The sequence below is a fragment of the Eriocheir sinensis genome, chromosome 36 (assembly GCF_024679095.1).
Source record: "Eriocheir sinensis breed Jianghai 21 chromosome 36, ASM2467909v1, whole genome shotgun sequence".
NCBI classification, from domain to species: Eukaryota; Metazoa; Arthropoda; class Malacostraca; order Decapoda; family Varunidae; genus Eriocheir; species Eriocheir sinensis.
The window spans coordinates 16,437,653-16,459,996 of NC_066544.1; the positions used below are offsets into that span (position 1 = coordinate 16,437,653).

A 22,344-nucleotide genomic window follows, 5' to 3' on the forward strand; every position below is an offset into this window, starting at 1 on the left:
GTATATTTACAGTAAAGTTTATTATTAAAAATACTTCATTGAAAATAATGATAATAATAATAATAAAAAATCACGTGAGTCAGAACGGGCAGGAAGCGACGAAACGAGAACAAAACACGTATTAGACATATGCTTCAGGTAACCGAGACGAGGGGGGAAGGGGGGTAATGAGGTACTGGTGAGGGGGGTTGAGCAGGTGAAAAGGGGGGAGGTGAGTGGGTGAGGGGGTGGAGGGTGGTTGAGACAGGTAATGTGGGCTGTGGGGAGTGGACGGAGGGGAGTGGTTGGACGGGAGTGGACGGACGGGAGTGAATGAAGGGGAGTGAAGGTACAGACGGCGAGACGGAGAGAAGAGGAGAGAAGAGGGAGAAGAACGTTGCCTCCTCTCACACTCTGCAAAGAATAAAAGAGAAAAAGAGACGGATTAGTATAGAGAAATTTCATAATATAATCGACGAAAGAAATGCTACATGAAAAGAGAATAAAAACAACTACTTAACAAAAACTGTAATAACGCTAACAAGGGGAAGAATGTGATGATAATAATAATAATGATGGAAATAATGATAATAGTGACAATAACAATAGTAATAATAACATAACAACAATAACTAGAAGAATATGCAGAGGAGTAGGATAAGAAAAATAAAAAGGATATGAACAAGGAAACGAAGAGGAGAAGGAAGAAGAAAAAGAGGACAAAGAAGAAGAAAAACAAGAAAAAGAAGACAATGAACAAGAAAACGAAAAAGAACCAGAACGAAAAGCAGAACAAGAAAATAGAAAACGAAGAAGACAAAACAACGAAAAAAGAAGTAAAAAAAAAGCAGAAACAGCTGTGAAGGAAAAAGAATACACTTACAAAAAAAAAAAAACAGCCATTTGAATCACTTGAATTTCTCCGTCCCCAATTAAAAGATAAAAAAAGATATATAAAAAGATGAAAGTGACAAATTATACATAAGAGAAAAAAAATAATGTTTAACTTGAGGATTATAAAGCGGAGAGGAAAAACCCGCAATTTTTTTTTCTCTCTCTCCTTCTATAGATGACTTGATACTAAGGGTTTTCCCGACATCCTATTCGAGAGAGAGAGAGAGAGAGAGAGAGAGAGAGAGAGAGAGAGAGAGAGAGAGAGAGAGAGAGAGAGAGAGAGAGAGGCAATATTCTCTCTCTCTCTCTCTCTCTCTCTCTCTCTCTCTTCACTTAACCTCCTTTCCCTCTCATCTCAACCTGTTGTCTTACTATCTCTTTTCTCCTCCTCCTCCTCCTCCTCCTCCTCCTCCTCCTCCTCCTCCTCTTCCTCTCCAAGAAAGATGATTCTAAATTACAGATAAGAAAGGAAAAAAATTCTATAAAATGAATACAAAAAGAGAAAGAAAATGTAAGGAATACTTAAGAAGAAAACGGAGACGGGAAACTTAGGAAAACAGCTTAAAAATAGAGAAAAAATCAATAAAGAAGAGAAATAGAGATGGAAAGCAAGAAAGATGAGATAAAAATAATGCAATAGAGAAAAAAAAAAAAAGGATGGATATAAATGGAAAAAATAGAGCAGAAGAAGGGAAAAAAAAGGAATCAAGGAGAGACAAAAAGAAATTAAGGAAAGAGATCAAATAAAGCAAGATAACAGAGAGAGAGAGAGAGAGAGAGAGAGAGAGAGAGAGAGAGAGAGAGAGAGAGAGAGTAAAGCTAGCTCACTCACCTTAATGATAGCCGCCGCCGCCGCCACCGATGAAGATGTCGCTGCCGTGTCCACCACCACCACCAAATCCACCACCACCACCGTATCCACCTCCACCAAATCCACCACCACCAAATCCACCACCACCATGACCACCACCACCATAACCACCTCCTCCACCGATGATTCCACCACCATGGCCTCCACCACCGAATCCACCACCGCCATAACCACCACCACCATGACCACCTCCACCGAATCCACCACCGCCGTATCCACCTCCACCGTGTCCACCGCCGCCAAAACCACCGCCGCCAAAACCACCACCACCATAGCCACCACCACCGCCGCCATAGCCACCACCACCGCCGCCGTAGCCACCACCACCGCCGTATCCACCTCCACCTACATACTTGACGGTGGTGTGGTGGTGGACGGGAACGTGGACGGGGACATAGACGTACTCATATTTCAACCCACCACCTCCGCCCCCCTTACCTTTGCCCTGTCCTCCCACTCCCCCATAGCCGCCGAAGCCCTTGAAGCCGGGGTCCGCAGCCACCCCCGCCACCAACGCCACCAGAAGAATCGCCGCCGTACGCTGTTCACGGAGAGACAAAGAAGGTGAGGTAAGAGGTGAGAGACGGCTAGAGGGGATAATGAAGGATGGGTGATCGATGATAAATGAAGAGAATGAAGGTATGAGATTTATATCAATGACTTGGACACAGGAATTAGTAGTGATGTCTGTAAGTTCGCAGATGATACCAAGATCGGTAGAGTAATCCAATCAGACAGAGACGCTAGCGTTCTCCAGGATGAGCTTGGCAGACTTTATGATTGGGGGTGGGGGGTGGTGGGGGGGGGGGGGGGTAAGTGGCAGATGGAATTCAATGTCGGGAAGTGTAGTATTCTGAGTGTAGGTAGGAATAACCCCTCACACAATTACTCTTTAAATGACACTCCTCTAAGCAGGTCTGGGTGTGAGAGAGACTTAGGAGTCCAAGTGAGCGCTGACCTCCGTCCTAGGGCTCAATGCATTCAGGCTAAAAATCGTGCAAACAGGGTACTTGGTTTCATCTCAAGGAGCGTAAACAATAGGAGCGCTGAGAGGTGAGAGGGAAATTAAATTAAATGAAGAACAGGTAAAAGGTGATGAATTAACGAAAAGAAGATGCGAGCAAAGAAATTAATGAAAGTGGGGAGAAAAAGGAAAAAAAACGGAGGAAAAGTAGGAAAACACAGGTAAGGTGAAGGGAGAACTTGAGGAAAAGGAAAAGTGTGATTAAGAGAAAGTGGAAATGAAGGAACAGGGACAAGGTTAAAAGCGAGAAATGTAAAGAGAGGAAAGAGGAAAAAAAAAGGAAGAGAGAAAGGAAGAAGAGAAGGCTGCGAAACTGCAATATAATGTATGGGAAGAAGAAAGAGAAGACAAAAAATAAAAAATAAAAAATAAAAAAAGAATAGAAGACGAAGAAAATGAAGCCAAATTAAAAAAAAAATACAGTAACAAAACCAGCAGGAGGATAAGAAGAATGAGGAAGAGAAAGAGAAGGAGGAAGAAGAACAGGAAGCATAAGAAAAGCAAGAAAAAAACAAGAGCAACAAGTTCTAATCAGGAAGAGAGAGGGAAAGTGAAAGAGAGCAAGCAAAAACAGGAAGGTTGACCCGCCACGCCCACGTAAGAGAGAGAGAGAGAGAGAGAGAGAGAGAGAGAGAGAGAGAGAGAGAGAGAGAGAGAGAGAGAGAGAGAGAGAGAGAGAGAGAGAGAGAGAGAGAGAGAGAGAGAGAGAGAGAGAGAGTAAAGAGATAATGAGCCACGTTAGTGATGTAATAATAGTGAATTATCAGAGTGAGTTGGAGATAGTGAATCAAGAGATAATGGCATGAATATAGTGTTAGAGATAGTGAGCCAGAGAGACTGAGATAGATAGTTAAAAAAAATAAAAGATATTGAACTAAAAATAGGAAGTTAGAAATAGTGAGAAAGAGATAGTGAGATAATGAGTTAGATAGTGAGCCAGAGATAAAGATAGTGAGATAATGAGATAGAGATAGAGTGCCAGAAAGAGAAATAGTGAGTCAGAAAGTGAGCTAGAGATGAAGATAGTGAGATAATGAGATAGAGATAGAGACCCAGAAAGATAAATAGTGAGTCAGAAAGTGAGCCAGAGATGAAGATAGTGAGATAATGAGATAGAGATAGAGACCCAGAAAGATAAATAGTGAGTCATAAAGTGAGCCAGAGATAGAAATAGTGAGCCAGAGATAAAGATAGTGAGTCAAAAATAAAAATAGTGAGCCAGAGATAAAGATAGTGTCAAAAAAATAAAAATAGTGAGCCAGAGATGAAGATAGTGAGTCAAAAAAATAAAAATAGTGAGCCAGAGATGAAGATAGTGAGTCAAAAAAATAAAAATAGTGAGCCAGAGATAAAGATAGTGAGTCAAAAATAAAAATAGTGAGCCAGAGATAAAGATAGAGAGTCAAAAATAAAAATAGTGAGCCAGAGATGAAGATAGTGAGTAAAAAAAATAAAAATAGTGAGCCAGAGATGAAGATAGTGAGTTTGATAAAAAAAAGTGATCCAAAAGTAGATAGGGAGATAGAGGTAAAGATAATGAACTAGAGATGGAGAGTCTCAATTAAAGATAGTGAGTCAAAGATAAAGATAGTGAAAAAGTGAGTTAGAGATAGTGAGCCAGGCAGCCCCCTCGTCGCCGCCGCCGCACTCACCATGTCTGCAGCAGCTCTCAAAACCCAAGACAGCGACCCACTCACATTCCCGACGGTATATATACAGAACACAAATGCCTCTCTCTCTCTCTCTCCCTCTCTAGTGTGCCGCCTCCACTTCTCTCCCCCCCTCCAACTACTTTCCTCCCTCTCACCTCCACTGCCCTCCCTTTCGACCTCCCTCTCACATGCACCCCTCTCTCCCTTTCTCTCCCCCTCCCTCTTTCCTTCTCCCTCCCTCCCTCCTCTGGTAGACACAACACACATTCACCTGACCTGCCTCCTCCTCCCTCCCTCTCTCCCCCCTCCTCTCCCCCCTTTTGCAGTAGCCGGAGGGGGTCAAGGAAGTCATCTTAAACCCTCCCCTTCTCTCCCCTTTCTCCCCACCCCTTCTCTCACCCCCCCTCCCCTCCTCTCCCCATTTCTCCCCACCCCAAAATCATTGCTTTATACTTCCGGTCTCGTGACATGAACCAACGACCCTCCCCTTCTCCCCTTCTCTCCCCGCCACCACACCCAAAATATATGACCTCTCCCCTACACACGCACACACGTACACACACACGTACATGTACCATTCACACTTCACCCCATTCAAACCCCTTCACAAACAATATCTTTCCTCCTCCTCCTCCTCCTCCTCCTCCTCCTCCTCCCCGCTCATGCAATCACCCCAGGAATACGTAACCTCTCCTCAACCTACCCTAACACACACTCACACACGTAATATAGGCATCATTTTCGACCCTTCACCCCTTCACCCCTCCACAATGCTTCAATCACATGCAATATTTCTACCAACTGTAAGCCCGTCATCCTCAATCCCTTCCTCTTCACCTAACCTATAGCATTCGATACGACGTCAATCCTCTTGCTCACACCTTCACGCCCATCTCGGTCTATCATTCTATTCACACATCATCACAAGCAATATTCTCCTTTGCTGTAAAAAAAAAAAAAAAAAAAAAAAAATTTCACCTCAATTTTCTGCCTACCGTAAGCCCGTCATCCCCAATCCTTTCCTTCTCACCCATAGCTAAAGACAAGACTCTCGCCCTCTTCCACACACCTTCACACACGTCTTAATCTATCATTCTATTCACACATCATGACAAGCAATATTTTCACCTCAATTTTCTACCTACCGTCATCCCGTCATCTCAAATCCCTTCCCCTGTACCCGTAGCTAAAGACAAGACTCGCCCTCTTCCACAGACCTTCACACACGTTTCAATCTATCATTCTATTCACACATCATGACAAGCAATATTCTCACCCCAATTTTCTACCTACCGTCATCCCGTCATCTTAAATCCCTTCCCCTGTACCCATAGCTAAGACAAGACTCTCGCCCTCCTCCACATGCCTTCACACACGTTTCGGTTTATCATCCTATTTGCACGCCATCACGAGCGCTATTCTCAGTTTCCCTCCAAGCAACCCCAACCACATCCTAAAAGTGTTACCATTGCAGCTTCCATGACTAAGTACAGTTTAGCTAACCCTTAAACACCCCAATTTAAAAACACTTTCCAGCTTCACAATCCACCAAAAAGCTCAAAAGAAGAAGTATTTTAGCCCAAATTCAAAACCTAGCACTCGCAAGCCTCACGCCATTAATGCAATCCAGTTTAGTAATGTTACCCCTAAAGTTATGACCACACTGCGAGGCATGACCACACCGCTTTCAGATTACGACCACACCTAGGAAATGAACGGCCACACCATCATATAATCAAGAACTACACCACTTCAAAGTTAACTACCACCCGCCTCTATAAATATGACCAGGCCGAAAGCTCTAAGATTATGACCACACCACGGATATGAACGGCCACATCATCATATAATTAAGAACCCCACCACTCTAAAGTTAACCACCACCCACCTCTATATATAGGACCACATCACCAATACACTGCACTTGGACAACATAACCATAGCATTTAACCCCATCTCCCCTTCAGCTTCCCTTCCTATAACCACCCCCATACAGTATATATTAAACTCTAACCCAACGAAAGGTATATATCCTCCACCCACATACCTATTTTTTCCTCTGCTTTCCAAATCCCAAAAGAGTGTTAGAAGTTTAAACTGAAATCTGCGTAACATCTCGGTATTAAAACGAAAATAATGCAAAGAAATAGAAAGCGATCACTGGACTCTAAATACAACTGTTGTTTTTACCACCGTTTCACTTCTGTGTGTGTGTGTGTGTGTGTGTGTGTGTGTGTGTGTGTGTGTGTGTGTGTGCTTTCTCCCGGTGAAAAATCTATGAAAAAAACACAAAAATCTCCGTCTGATTCTTCATTTATTTTCTCTACCTCAATCTGTTGTTGTTTTTCTCTGTCTTTTCATTTTACAAGCGTACGTGCTCTCTCTCTCTCTCTCTCTCTCTCTCTCTCAAAGGAAAATATATAAAGAAAGAACGAAAATAAGAGCAAATAAATAAAAAAAATCACATCACTCCCTTTTTTCTCTATTCCTTTCTTTATACTTTTCTTCTTTCTTCTTACTTTCCTTCCTTCCTTCCTGTTTGTGTGTGCGTGTGCGTGTGTGTGCGTGTGTGTGTGCGTGCACCTGTTACGCCTCTTCTTCCTCAGGTAACTCGTCCTACAGGTAAAATTTTTGCTCTTCAACACCTGATTTGAGCGTGTCACAATAACCGGCTCCTTCTCCTCCTCCTCCTTCTCCTCCTCCTCCTACATAATCTTCCTTGCCTCACTTCTTCCCCTTCTCTTTGCTCACAGGAAGATAAGTCATGTTCCTATCTCCTTCTTCCTCCTCCTCCTCCTCCTCCTCCTTTTCTTTCCTCTTTGTTTCTTTCTCCTCTTAAAGTTTTTATATTATTAAGTCTGTTTTACATTATTCATTATTGTTGTAATATATTTACACTATATCTCTCTCTCTCTCTCTCTTTCGTGTTTTTTTTTCTTCTTATTCGTCATCATCATTATCATTTTCTTCTTCTTCTTCTTCTTTTTCTTCTTGTTTTCTTCTTCTTCTTCTTCTTCTTCTTCTTCTTCTTGTTTTCATTCTTCTTCTTCTTCTTCTTCTTCGGTCGCCTCTGAATTACTCTTGACAGGAATGAGACAAAAAGTTGACCTGTTTTCTCATTACTCAGACACGCCCATTCATTTCATCTCATCTTCCTTCTCCTCCTCCTCCTCCTCTTCTACTACTCCTCCTCCTCCTCCTCCTCCTCCTCATCCTTTTCCTTCTTCTTCTTCTTCTTCTTCCTCCAACTTTGGCCACACGTAGAAAAAAATTGCACGAACCACCTAGATCTGTCTATATTTCTCCTCCTCCTCCTCCTCCTCCTCCTCCTCATTTTCCTCCTCCTCCTCCTTCTCATCCTGGCTTCCCTTCACCAGTATAAAAAAAAAAAAAAAAAAAAAATTGGACCCGCACGACATAATGTTCTCCTCTTCCTCCTCCTCCTCCTGATACGTAACAGCAAAAAGAAGCACATTCACATGACCTATTTAGGCCTAGTGCTATCCTCCTCCTCCTCCTCCTCCTCCTCCTCCTCCTTCTCCTCCTCCTCCTAATGATCCGTAACAGCAAAAAGACGCAAACTCGCATAATCCATTAAGACATACGACAATCCTCCTCCTCCTCCTCCTCCTCCTCCTCCTCCTCCTCCTCCTCCTCCTCCTCCTCGTCCCTTCTGTTTTATCGCCTAATGGATATTTTTTTCTTATCTCATCCTAGTTTTCTTCTATTTTCATCAGTTTTCTCCTCTTCCTTTATTCTTCTCCTCCCTCCTTTCACTTCTCCTTCCTTTTTATTCTCTTTTTCTCCTCCATCTTCTACTTGGTCTCATTCTGTCTCTCACTTTCGCTTTCTGTACCATATTTCTTTTCTTCCTTCCTTCCATTTTCTTTTTCTTCCTTTTCTTCTTGTTCTTGTTCTTGTTCTGATTGTTGTTGTTCTTTTCTTCTTCTCCTCCTTTCTTCCTCTTTTTCATTCCCTCCTCCTACTCCTCCTCCTCCTCCTCCTTCTTCTTCTTCTTCTTAATCTTCTTTTCCTAGCATCCAATCAATGGGCTATAGAGTAAAGGGAAGCTCAATAGGTTGGTCAGTCAGTCAGTTCTTCAAGCCTTCAATAGCTGGCTCTCGACACCTTGATATTTGATTATCTTTTGTTCTTATCTCTAAATCATCCTCTTGTGCCTGTTATTGGTATTTTTTCTTTTTCCTTTTTCTTCCTTTTCCTTCTTTTATTAGTAGTATTTTAGTTTATTATCTACTTTTGGGTGATTGTCTTTCTTCTTCTTCTTCTTTTTCTTCTTCTTCTTCTTCTTCTGTTTGAATGCTGTCTCTTCTGCTGTCTCCTCCTCGTCCTTGTCCTCCTCTTTCCTTTGTTTCTTCTTTTTTTCTTTCCTTTCCTCCTCCTCCTCCTCCTCCTCCTCCTCCTCCTCTTCCTCCTCTTTCTTCAATAATGTAACTCCACGACCTGCTCAGATTATCCATCAATCGTCAATTCCTCTCCGTCGCCTCCTCCTCCTCCTCCTCCTCCTTTTTGCCATAACCAATCCTTCCCGGCAACAAAAAAATCACGACTTAGCCAAACTTGTCTACCTCATCTCCTCCTCCTCCTCCTCCTCTGTCTGGCTACCTTCACGAAGCAACAATAAAAGATATAAATACACAGTTGCCTTGAAAGATCTTTTATGTTGTGAGAGAGAGAGAGAGAGAGAGAGAGAGAGAGAGAGAGAGAGAGAGAGAGAGAGAGAGAGAGAGAGAGAGAGAGAGAGAGAGAGAGAGAGAGAGAGAGAGAGAGAGAAAATGGAAGAAACGGTGGAAACAAGGAGAAAGGGAAGGAGAGGAATGAAGAAAGAACGAGAAATAGAGAAATAAAATAAGAAATGAATTGAAAAGGGAAGTAAAGTGAGATAAGGCGAATATTAAATAGGAGAGTTAATATATGGAGGGAATATGTGACTGCAAAATAGGGGAATAAAATAAAACAGTATCTAAAGGAAAGAAACAAGAGAGAAAGAAAAGGAAAAAAGAAGGAAAATCGAGAAGGAACGAAAAAGAAGAAGCAGAAAAGAAGAAGAAAAGGAAAAGCAATGAATCAAAATAAGACATTGAACGAAGAGGGAAAGGAAAAGGAGTAAAAAATAAACAGATGAAGAGTGAAAAAAAAGGAATAGGAGGAGAAAAACTGAGGTGCAGTAAAGGGAGAAAAGAAGGGAAGGGGGAACAGAAGAAAGGGAGGTAAGGGAGGAGGAGAGAAAGGGAGAGAGAGGGAGGGCAATGAGATGGAGGAAAGGCAAAGGGAAAGGGAGTAAATCGAGAGAGAAAGGGAAGGAGGAGGAAGAGGAAGAGAATGAAGGAGGAAGGAGAAGGGGGTGAAGGGAAAGGGAGGAAGTGGAGGGAAAGGGAGGAAAGTAGTACGAGTTTTCTTCTCTCTCTCTCTCTCTCTCTCTCTCTCGTCGAGAAATTCGACATTATAGCTATCACGGAAACATGGGTAGATACTGCCAACAAAAACTTCATGTCTGAGTATGAAATAGATGGTTACCAGATGTTTCACAAAGATAGAAAGGGAAGAAGGGGAGGGGGGGTGGCACTTTATGTTAAAGACACACTTAAATGTTCCGCTAACAACTCTATTCAAACAAATGGCGACTCAGAATCAGTTTGGGTGGACGTCCACAAAGGGAAGGACAAACTAATTCTAGGGGTTCTTTACAGGCCACCCAACATCAGAAGGCAGGACACTGATATATTACTACAAGAGGTAGGCAGTGCGAGCAGGAGCAAAAATGTCTGCATAATGGGGGATTTTAACTATAGGAATATAGATTGGGAAGGCGTGGTGGGTGATCTAGAGTCTGAGGATTTTCTGAAAGTAATACAAGATAATTTTCTCAAGCAGACAGTAACAGAGCCCACCAGGGGTAACAACATTCTGGACTTGGTCTTAACTAACACTGAGTATATGATCAGCGAGCTAGATGTTGGGGAGAATTAGGTGGCAGTGATCACAAGGAAATTAGGTTTAAATTAGACTGGTGACCCATGAACTCAACCCGGTGTTGGTGCCTGACTTTAGAAGAGCTGATTATGAGGGGCTCAGAAGACACCTTGAGGAGGTAAATTGGGAAACCTTAGGGCTGGATGAGGGCCAGATCTCAGGGCTGGAACCGGAAAGACAGGGGAACCATGTAGAAATGACCTACAATAATTTAGTTAGAGAAATTGCAGAGGGTCAGAGACAGCATATCCCTTACCAAGCACGTAGGAAGGAAAATAACGACCCCAAATGGATGACCCGCAGACTCAAGCATGAAATAGGCTTGAAGAGAGGAATTTATAGGAAAATAAAGAACGGAGAGATCCACCTCAGGGGTAGGTATGTTGAGCTAGCCAGGTCGGTGAAGAAGAACACCCGCCTTGCAAAAAGAAATTATGAGATTAGGGTAGCCAACGAGGCCAAGAGCGATCCCAAGGGCTTCTTCAAATTGTACAGGACGAAAACAAGGGACAGAATTGGACCGTTGAAAACAAACACGGGCGAGCTCGTTGAGAATGGAGAAGATATGAGCCAAATGATGAATGACTATTTCCTCTCAGTTTTCACGCAGGAAAATCTAACAACCATTCCGGAGAGAGTTCAGATATATGAGGGTGACGAGAACGACAAGTTGAGGGATGTGATCATCACTAGGCAAGTAGTCCAGGATGAGATTGGTAGGTTGAAGAAAAACAAATCGCCGGGCCCAGACGAAGTATTCCCAAGGGTTCTGAAAGAGTGCAAGGAAGTCCTTAGTGGCCCTCTTGCCGATATCTTTAAAATGTCGGTAAATTCTGGGTATGTGCCCAATCAATGGAAAGTAGCTAATGTGACGCCGATTTTCAAAAAGGGAGACAAGTCAGCCACCTCAAACTATCGCCCAATTAGCTTAACATCAGTTGTGGATAAGATGTTAGAGTCGATTATAGCCAGGAGCATTCGGGACCATCTAGAAAAGCATAATTTAATTCATGACTCACAACATGGGTTCACAAAGGGTAGGTCTTGCCTTACTAACCTGTTGTCCTTCTACACTAAAGTAATCGAGGCGGTTGACAGAGATGAAAACTATGACATATTATATCTAGATTTCAGTAAAGCGTTCGACAAAGTCCCTCATCACCGGCTATTACTAAAATTACAGGCTCACGGCGTAGATGGGAAAGTTTTGAGCTGGATCAGGGCGTGGCTTAGTGGTAGGAAGCAGAGAGTGCAAATCAATGGTAGGAAATCTGAATGGGGCAGTGTTACGAGTGGAGTCCCACAGGGGTCGGTGCTGGGTCCTCTGCTTTTTATTATTTACATCAATGACTTGGACACAGGAATCAGTAGCGATGTCAGTAAGTTCGCAGATGATACCAAGATCGGTAGAGTAATCCAATCAGACAGCGACGCTACCGTTCTCCAGGATGAGCTTGACAGACTATATGATTGGGCGAGGAAGTGGCAGATGGAATTCAATGTCGGGAAGTGTAGCATTTGAGTGTAGGTAGGAATAACCTCACACAATTACTCCTTAAATGACACTCCTCTAAGCAGGTCTGGGGAGAGAGACTTAGGAGTCCTAGTGAGCGCTGACCTCCGTCCTAGGGGCTCAATGCATTCAGGCTAAAATCGGGCAAACAGAGTACTAGGTTTCATCTCAAGGAGCGTGAGCAATAGGAGCGCTGAAGTCATCCTCAAACTTTACTTAGCACTAGTTCGACCTCATCTCGATTATGCAGTTCAGTTCTGGTCCCCCTATTATAGAATGGATATCAAGATGTTAGAATCTGTACAGAGGAGGATGACGAAGATGATTCAGGGGGTGAGGAACTTGCCTTATGAAGACAGGCTAAAGCAGTTAAATCTACACTCTCTAGAAAGGCGAAGGGTGCGAGGAGACTTGATCGAAGTTTATAAATGGATGAAGGGATTTAATAAAGGGGATGTCAATAAAATTTTGAGAGTGAAAGAGCCAGGTAGGACGCGTGGCAATGGTTTTAAGTTAGACAAATTCAGATTCAACAAAGACATAGGCAAGAATTGGTTCACTAATAGAGTGGTGGGCGAATGGAACAGGCTTGGGAGCCATGTTGTGGGTGCCAATACCATAGATACATTCAAGAAGAGGTTAGATAAAGCCATGGATGGTGAGGTAAGGTGGGGTTGAGTGTACAGGAGCTGCCTTGTATAGGCCAACCGGCCTCTTGCAGACTCCTTACGTTCTTATGTTCTTATGTTCTTATGTTCTCTCTCTCTCTCTCTCTCTCTCTCTCTTCCCCCTTCACTAACACGCAAACACGAAGAGGAGGAAGAGGAAGAAGAAGAAGAAGAAAAAGAAGAAAATAAAAGAGGAGAATAAAAGAAGAAAATGGAGATTGACAAAACGGACAACAACAACAACAACAACAATAACAATAACAACACCTCAACCACCACCACCACCACCACCAAGAAATTAGAGAAAGAGAGAAAGAAAAAGAAAGAAAGAAATAAAGAAAACAAAGAAAGGAATAATGTTACCGAACTGCATCATCACCATAATCAACACCAGAGCCAACACCATCGTCATCATCACCAACACCACCACCACCACCACCACCACTGTTACTATCACCACCACTCACCACCGAGACTATCACCTCTAACCACCACCACCACCATCATCACCACCAACACCACCACCACTAGCACCACCACCACCATCATCACCACCACCACCACCACCACTGTTACTATCACCACCACTCACCACCGGGACTAGCACCTCTTTAACCACCACCACCACCATCATCACCACCACCACCACCACCACCACTAGTTACCATCACCTCCTTAACCACCACCACCTCCACCTCCACCACCACCCTCACTATCTCAACCACCCTAACCACCACCACCACCACCATCACTACCACCACCACCACCATCACTACCTCCACCTCCATCATGATCACCTTCAATATAAAAATAATAAAAAAAGAAAAGGAACGTTAGGAAAGTGAGGAAAAAAATGGAAAAAATACTCAGTTATGTATAAAAATAATGATGATGAGAGAGACTAAATGGAGACAACATCATCATCTTTCAGCATCATCTTTCTTCAGCTTTCTGCATCATCTTTCTCCTAATTTTCCTTCATCATCTTTCTGCATCATCTTTCTGCATCATCTTTCTCCTTAATTTTCCCAGATCATCTTTCTTCATAATTTTCCTTCATCATCTTTCTCCTTACTTTTCCTTCATCATCTTTCTCCTTAATTTTCCTTCATTATCTTTCTCCTTAATTTTCCTTCATCATCTTCATCATCTTTCACCATCATCTTTTCTTCATTCTCTTTCTCCTTTAATTTTCCTTCATCATCTTTCTTCAGTTATATAAAAAAAATGATGAAAGAAAAACAAACAATCAATAAGAATCTAAAACCTCCACGTTATAAAAAGAAGGAAAAAAGTAAAAACAGGAAAGAAACGAAGGAAAATCTAAGAGAAAGGAAGAAAAGGGAAACCGGGAAAATAACTCAAACCACATATTTTTTTTTACAATAATAGAAATCTTTATTGTCGAAAACATAACCAAAAAGAATCATGTAACAATTTATTCTACGTTCTATTCTCTATCGTTTTCTCTTGACTTCGAAACATAATGTACACACACACACACACACACACACACACACACACGCACACACTTCGTAGAGATGTTAATTCTTATCACCTCAGTTTTTTCTCTCTCTTGTCAACTGTAATAAAAAAGAGGAACCATTAGGCGAAAGGAGAAGGAGGAGGAGGAGGAGGAGGAGGAGGGAAGAATATATATAAACAAAACAAACGTATAATTCAAACAGACAGAATAAAGACAAGACAATAAAGTGATAATGATAATAATGATAATAATAAATAAAATAAAGACAATAAGAGAGAGAGAGAGAGAGAGAGAGAGAGAGAGAGAGAGAGAGAGAGAGAGAGAGAGAGAGAGAGAGAGAGAGAGAGAGAGAGAGAGAGAGAGAGAGAGAGAGAGAGAGAGAGAGAGAGAGAGAGAAAGGAGGAAAAGTAGGCATAAATATGAAATTGGAGAAGGAAGGAGAAAGGCAAAATGAAGAAAAAAAAGAGAAAGAGAAACAAGAGACAGCGAGAGAAAAAAAGACACAAACACACAAACAAACACACAAACAAACAAACTCACCTCAGTGTCCATAGCCACCATAACCACCACCATGGCCGCCACCACCATGTCCATAACCACCACCACCATGGCCATATCCACCACCGCCATGCCCGTAGCCACCACCGCCATGGCCATAACCTCCGCCGCCACCATGCCCGTAGCCACCGCCGTGTCCGTAGCCGTGGTGGACATGCTTAACGTGGTGAACGGGGACATGAACGGGGACATAGACGTAGTGGTAGCGGCCGCCTCCCCCTCCTCGCCCTTTGCCTTTGCCGCCCGGTGCAGGGTCAGCCTCCGCCAGCACCGCCGCCGCCAACACCACCACCAGCAGGAGGATGCTTGTGAACCGCTGTCAGGGGAGGGAGGGAGTGTGGCGGAGTGAGTGAGGGGGAGTGAGTGAGGGGGAGTGAGAGGTTGATTAAGAGGGAGTGAGTAGGAGTGACGGAGTGAGGGAATGAGTGAGTGAGTGTGTGAGAGAATGTGAGGGAGTGAGAGGGAGTGAGTAAGAGGAAGAGAAGGAGAATGAGAAGGAATGAGGGAGTGAGAGGGAATGAGATGGAATAACAGAATGGGAGGGAATGAGAAGATATGAGGGAATGCGAAGGAATAAGGGAATGAGAGAATAAGAGAAAATGAAGGATAAAAAGAGAAGGAGAGAGAGAGAAGGAGAAATAAAAGGAGAAAAAAAGAGGTAACACAACACAACAAAGCAATAATTTAATAGGCGCTAATTGTGGGGGAAAAAAATCGAAGAATACGAAAAGGAAAGTGAAAGGGAGAGGTAAGGGGAGGGAGACTGGAAAACCGTGATGCGTGGATGTGAATAAAAGGTGTGAAAAGGAGATAAGGAGGAGGAGGAGGAGGAGGAGGAATAAGACGAGGTTGAATGGCAGTATAAATGAAGAAAAAAGGAAGGTTGAAAAGGTTAATCAAAATGGAGGTAAAAAAAAGGGGGGGATACAAAAAGGAGGAAAATAAAGGGAGAAGGGAGAAGGGAGAGGATTAAGGAGGAGGAAGAAATTTGAGGTGACTGGAGGAAAGGGAGTTTAGGGAAGGCGGTCAAGGAGTATAAATGGAGAGAGGGAGAGACCATGGAGAGACAGATAAGGAGGGAGAGAGAGAGAGAGAGAGAGGGCGAGAGAGAGAGAGAGAGAGAGAGAGAGAGAGAGAGAGAGAGAGAGAGAGAGAGAGAGAGAGAGAGAGAGAGAGAGAGAGAGAGAGAGAGAGAGAGAGAGAGAGAGAGAGAGAGAGAGAGAGAGAGAGAGAGAGAGAGAGAGAGAGAGAGAGAGAGAGAGAGAGAGAGAGAGAGAGAGAGAGAGAGAGAGACAGAGAGAGAGAGAGAGAGAGAGAGAGAGAGAGAGAGAGAGAGAGAGAGAGAGAGAGAGAGAGAGAGAGAGAGAGAAGGGGGGGGGGTATAACACTAACCAAACAATTGAAACAGGTTAAGGATGGGAAAAATTAAACAAAAAAAAAGGAAAGACAGGAAAGTAAAAGGAGAAGAGAGAGAGAGAGAGAGAGAGAGAGAGAGAGAGAGAGAGAGAGAGAGAGAGAGAGAGAGAGAGAGAGAGAGAGAGAGAGAGAGAGAGAGAGAGAGAGAGAGAGAGAGAGAGAGAGAGAGAGAGAGAGAGAGAGAATAACAAAAAGGAATAAGGGGCAATGATGATCGTTCAGAATAGGTCCCAAAACCTTTCTATTTGCCCGCCTTTTTTTTCTCCTTAATTAAACAAAAGCCGAACGAAACCCTTTTTGGGGCACCTGACTCTATTTAACAATGACGCTTCAGATTGTTACTGTTTCCTTTCCTTTTCTTTATTAAATCCTGCCCGAAAGAAATGGAAAAAAGGACAAAAAAATGAAAATATAGTTGAAAAGAAATGGAAAAAAGACAAAAAAAATAGTTGAGAAGAAATGGAAAAAAAGGCTTACACGAAAGATAGTTAAAAAATCGTAAATATAAGAAGTTTGCTACATATTCCTTTCCTTTTCTTTATTAAATCCTGCGCGAAAGAAATGGAAAATAGACAAAAAAATGAAAATATAGTTGAAAAAAACGAAAAAGAGACAAACGGAAAATGGTTGAAAAAATCGAAAATATAATAAGTTTGCTACAGTTTTCTTTCCTTTTCTTTATTAAATTATACTCGAAAGAAATGGAAAAAAGACAAAAAAAGCTGAAAATATAGTTGAGAAGAAATGGAGAAAAGGCTTACACAGAGGATAGTTTAAAATTGTAAATATAAAAAGTTTGCTACAGTTTTCTTCTTATCTCGTATAGGAAAAACGGCTTACACTGGATATGAAGTTGGTAATCGTAAATGAATTATGAGTCTGGTACATTTGTCACTCTTGCTTTTCAATGAATCCTGCACGAAATAAAAGGTAAAAAAGACAGTCTGAGAATAAACTTCGTGACTGACAGTTTCGATTGGTGCAGTTTCTATCTTGTCAAAATTTCGTCTCGCATGGAGTAAACAAAGTTAAAAAAAAAAATGAAGAAAAAGACTGATATGAAAATAAACTTAAAATCGTGAAGAGAATGACAGTTTCAATTGCAACAGTTTCTCACTGGTAAAAAGTTTGTAGTAGGTAAGAAAAAAAGGAAAGTACATCGTTAATGCTACAGTTTCACTTTCAAAATTCCGTCTCGCACAAGATAACAAAACATGATGAAAGATGTAATTGAAAGTGAGTCTGAGCATCGTATATAAATATTGACAATTCAGAATGTTAGTGTTTTTTTTTCTCTCTCTTCTTTGTAGTACTTTACTTTCTAAACTTTGTCTTCTTTAGTTTTGCAAGATTCTGTTCATCATGAAAAAGTTTTTAGAGAGGGAAAGTTTGATATCTGGAGAAGCAATGACAATCGTATTTTTTTCTTAATTAATTCCTGCACGAAATCAACTGAAAATGAAAGATGCCAAAACAGAAAATTGAACCAGAAACTACGTAATAAATAAAAGGGAGTTTAAACATATAAACTGCCATTTTTCTCTATTAACATTGAATCGGTATTGTAAACCGATAAAAGACTAATCATTGAACAAAAAAATACCAGAATCAATATTAAACAAAAGCATCAAAGAAAACGGGAGCCATCATAACAAATAGTACAAGCGGATACTCAAATAAAGCCAGAGGAAAGAAGATAACTCAACAAACAATGAATTTTAAACATTACAAGCCTCAATTTTCTTACGTAAAGGTAAAAAATAAAATAAACGACATTACTTCAATCAGAGAAAACGGAACTTCTTAACCAATGACAAGCGGGAACGTAACTAAAACCAGAAGGAGAGTAGGAAAGCTGTCAAGAAACTGAATCAACTCTCTCAGTCTCTAATGTTTATGCAAAGCTAAAACACACATTACCATTATATCAGTCAGAGAAAACGGGACTTCTTAACCAGTAATAGCAAGCGGGAACTTATGTAAAGCCAGAGGGAAGAAAGAAAACTGCCAAGAAACGGTGACTTAACTCTTGCAGTCCTTAATATTATGCAAAGTTAAAGTACATCAGCAACATTTAACTGGTCGGAGAAAACGCGACTTCTTAACCAACAGCAACAAGGGGAAACTTAACTAAAAGGAAAAAAGAATAGAAACTGTCAAGAAACGGTGGATTGACTTTATATTCTTCAGTGTTCTTATACAAGACTAAAACACATATATAAATAGAGCAATGAATGAAAAGGAGGAATCTAAACCAACAGCTACAGAGAGAAAACTAAAATAAAACGAAAAGAAAAGAAGGGAAACTGTCTAACAACGGTATATCAAATATAAAGAATCTCCTACTCTTCAATATTTATATGAACCTAAAAATTATCTATTAAATTAGAAAAAACGCGACTTCTTCACCAATAATATTAAACGGGAACTTAAATAAAACCAAAAGAAGAGAAGAAAACTATCAAGAAACGGCAAATCAGCTCTTTTATAGTCCTCAGTGTTTTTATATAAGGCTAAAACACATAAGAAATAGAACAACGAATGAAAAAGAGGCGTCTAAACCAACAGACACAAAGGGGGAACTAAAATATAACCGTTGAAGAGAAGAAAACTGTCAAGAAACTGTGAATCAACTCTTGAGGTCCCGAGTGTTTAGGTAAGGCAGGTGCCCCTGAGGACTCACCATGACTTGAGTGACTCCAGGAATGAAGTGGACGTACACACACCTCGTCACCATCTCATATATACCCACAAACACACATAGAGACACGTACACGCAGAAGCCCACGCCTACGTCCAAGACACGCCTACAACCCACCGCCATTCACTTCAGGCAAAAAAGAATTGTAAAAAAGGTAATGGAGAAAAAGCGAAGAGAGATCTCCCGTTTTTTGGAGAATGAAGTAATGGATGGATTGAGAGAAAGGAGAGGAGAGGGAAGAAGAGGCGGAGGGAGGAAAGATACGAGAGCGGGAAAAGAGAGAGGAAAGAACGGAAGGGAAGGCAAAATAAGAATAAATAAAGAAGATAAAGAGAGGTATATAGGTCAATAGATAGATAGATAGACAGATAGATACATAGATAGAGAGAGATATATATTTAAGTTGACGCAAGTGATCAGAAAACGAGGAAACAAAAAAGAAAAAAAGAAAAGAAGTAAAAACAAAGGAAGAAGGCAGGAAGGAAGAAAGAAGATGATGCAAAGGTTATGTAAGAAGAAAAAATGTGTCTTACGAGAGAGAGAGAGAGAGAGAGAGAGAGAGAGAGAGAGAGAGAGAGAGAGAGAGAGAGAGAGAGAGAGAGAGAGAGAGAGAGAGAGAGAGAGAGAGAGAGAGCATATGCAAGAACGCGAAGAATGTATTGCCTATGTCTGTCTTTGGAAACATTCTCACACGTTTCCGCGATTTTCCTCAATAACTGCAATTTTTTCCCCTGGTTATCACTTTCCTATTTCTCTTCTCTTTTGTCTGTCTTTCTATCTGTCTATCTATCTATCTATATTTCCTCCTTCCATTTTTTCTATCTATCTGTCTGTCTATCTATCTATCTATGTCTTTTCTTCTTCCTAAGTCACTCAAGTAAACCAGAGAGCAGGAAATAAATAAAATAAGAAAGACAATAAAACAATAAAACAATACAAAAATAAAATATGCAAAATAGAAGTTAACTATGAGAGAAAAAAAGATAAACACACACACACACACACACACACACACACACACACACACACACACACACACACACACACACACACACACACACACGAGGAGGAGAGACACTTTAGCATATAGGTGAGAGTGAGTTTGCGTGAATGTGTGTGTGTGTGTGTATGTGTGTGTGTGACGTAACGTACACACACATGACTGGGCCCCAAAAAACGCACATTATCCCACGCAAATACTAGCACCTTCACTGAACCTTAATTTTGTCATGCTGTGGCCCCGGGCGAGAGAGAGAGAGAGAGAGAGAGAGAGAGAGAGAGAGAGAGAGAGAGAGAGAGAGAGAGAGAGAGAGAGAGAGAGAGAGAGAGAGAGAGAGAGAGAGAGAGAGAGAGAGAGAGAGAGAGAGAGAGAGAGAGAGAGAGAGAGAGAGAGAGAGAGAGAGAGAGAGAGAGAGAGAGAGAGAGAGAGAGAGAGAGAGAGAGAGAGAGAGAGAGAGAGAGAGAGAGAGAGAGAGAGAGAGAGAGAGAGAGAGAGAGAGAGAGAGAGAGAGAGAGAGAGAGAGAGAGAGTCGTCTTCTCATTCTATTCTTCTTATTCTTTTCTTTATTCTTCGTCTTATTCTTAGTCTTCTTCTCATTAATATCTCTTTACTTATTAATATTTTTTTGTTATTAGTTTTTCTTTTCTTTATTCCATTATTTATTATTATCATCCCTAGAAGTAGTAGTAGTAGTAGTAGTAGTAGTAGTAGTAGTAGTAGTAGTAGTAGTAGTAGTAGTAGTAGTAGTAGAAGTAGTAGTAGTAGTAGTAGTAGCAGTAGTAGTAGTAGTAGTAGTAATAGTAGTAGAATGAGAAGAATACTCTCTCTCTCTCCCTAGTAGTAGTAGTAGTAGTAGTAGTAGTAGTAGTAGAAGTAGTAGTAGTAGTAGTAGTAACTATAAAAGAGAAACTCCGCAAAATCGCCAATCAAACAAAAAAGTCAAAGAGTAGAAGAAAGTAACAAAAAAAATAACCCAAAATACATTCGAAATCACAAAAGTCTCTCCGTCGTCGTTGGTGTTATCGTCGCGTACTTTTTTTTTCCCCTCACGCTCATTCTTTTTCCCGTACCTTTTCCCCCTTCAACTTTCACTGCGTCTTTCATAACCCCGAAAAAAGCTTATTGCTTACTTCTTTTTTTTGCCTGTCTTTCTCTCTCTCTCACTCTCACTCTCTCCGTCATCGGTTGCATTTTCACTGGCTCTCTGTGTACGTGAGTGTGCGTGCGTGTGTGTGTGTGTGTGTGTGTGTGTGTGTGTGTGTGTGTGTGTGTGTGTTATCAGTATTATTATTTTCTAAACTATATTTCGTTTATGGTTTCAAATACCAAGAAAAAAATGGGAAAAGAAAAAGAAGAAAATGAGAAGAGAAAGAAGAAGAAGAATCAGAATCATTTTATTTCCATAAAAATGGATATTTTGTACACATTAAACATAAGACATACATTCACTAGAAATATTGGTGCAAAAACTAAAAGTATAGGTATCAAACAAGACATACAGGTATCGATGGAAAACATTCACTAGAAATATTGGTACAAAAACTAAAAACATAGGTATCAAAACGGGACATACAGGTATCAATGGAAAACATTCACTAGAAATATTGGTATAAAAACTATAAATATAGGTATCAAAACGGGACATACAGGTATCAATGGAAAACTAATAATATACGAAAGATACGAGAGGTAAAAAAACTGGGAGAAGAAGAAGAAGAAGAAGAAGAAGAAGAAGAAGAAAAATAATAATAAGAAGAAGGAGAAGATGAACAAAGACAACCACATCAAAACAATAAAAATAAACAATGAGAACAACAACAACAACAACAACAACAACAACAACAACAACAACAACAACAACGCTTACCCACGTACGTACATGCCCACCCAACCACTTTCATCCTTACGTGACTTCATCTCCTCTCTGTTCCTCTCGCTGTCTCCCTCGTCACTTTCTTCTCTCAAGCAATTACACGGTTCAAGCATGGCAAGATTTTTTTGTGCATTATACTTTCAGCTGATTGTCACCCTCTGTTGATAATACTCTTACTATTATTATTGTTATTGTTATTAGTATGAGTATCAGTATTGGTATTACTATTAGTGTTGGTATTACATAGGCTAAGAATATTCCTTCACTTCTATTTGCTTACAAGTTCCTTTAGGTATATTTGTCTAAGTGTATATTACCGGGGAAAAAAAAACATAATAAATTCAGATTCAAGAAAGGTAAGGACGAGAATAGGTATACCAACTGAGTGGTGGATGAGTGGAACACGGTTGGCTGTCATGTTGTGAGTGCCAATACGATAGATACATTCAAGAAGAGGTTAAGTAAGTTCAAGGATAGTGAGGTTGGGTGGTGTTAGGTTTACAGGAGCAGCCTTGTATATAGACCTCTTGCAGACTCCTTATGTTCTTAACTCAACCTGATCAAACCCAATTCAACCCATCAAACAGCCTGACCTAACCCAACTCTACTCAACCCTCAGCCTTATCTAGCCCAATTCAACACAATCCTCAACCTGATCAAACCTAATTCAACCCAATCCTCAACCTGATCAAACCCAATTCAACCCAACTCTCAACCT

The 22,344-nt window shown here is 41.1% G+C and overlaps 2 protein-coding genes across 2 annotated transcripts; both read right to left on the reverse strand.

Moving 5' to 3' along the window:
* Position 1: 1 nt before the first annotated feature.
* Positions 2-4,438, reverse strand: LOC127007925 (acanthoscurrin-2-like). The gene is made up of 3 exons (XM_050879434.1): positions 4,421-4,438; positions 1,706-2,285; positions 2-393 (listed from the first exon to the last, which is right to left on the reverse strand). The coding sequence occupies exons 1-2, from the start codon at positions 4,421-4,423 to the stop codon at positions 1,707-1,709; spliced, it is 582 nt and encodes a 193-aa protein (XP_050735391.1). The 5' UTR covers positions 4,424-4,438; the 3' UTR covers positions 2-393; position 1,706.
* A 9,547-nt stretch (positions 4,439-13,985) lies between these two features.
* LOC127008023 (uncharacterized) lies at positions 13,986-18,805 on the reverse strand. The gene is made up of 3 exons (XM_050879555.1): positions 18,736-18,805; positions 14,619-14,952; positions 13,986-14,175 (listed from the first exon to the last, which is right to left on the reverse strand). The coding sequence occupies exons 1-2, from the start codon at positions 18,787-18,789 to the stop codon at positions 14,620-14,622; spliced, it is 387 nt and encodes a 128-aa protein (XP_050735512.1). The 5' UTR covers positions 18,790-18,805; the 3' UTR covers positions 13,986-14,175; position 14,619.
* Between the last annotated feature and the right edge of the window lie 3,539 nt (positions 18,806-22,344).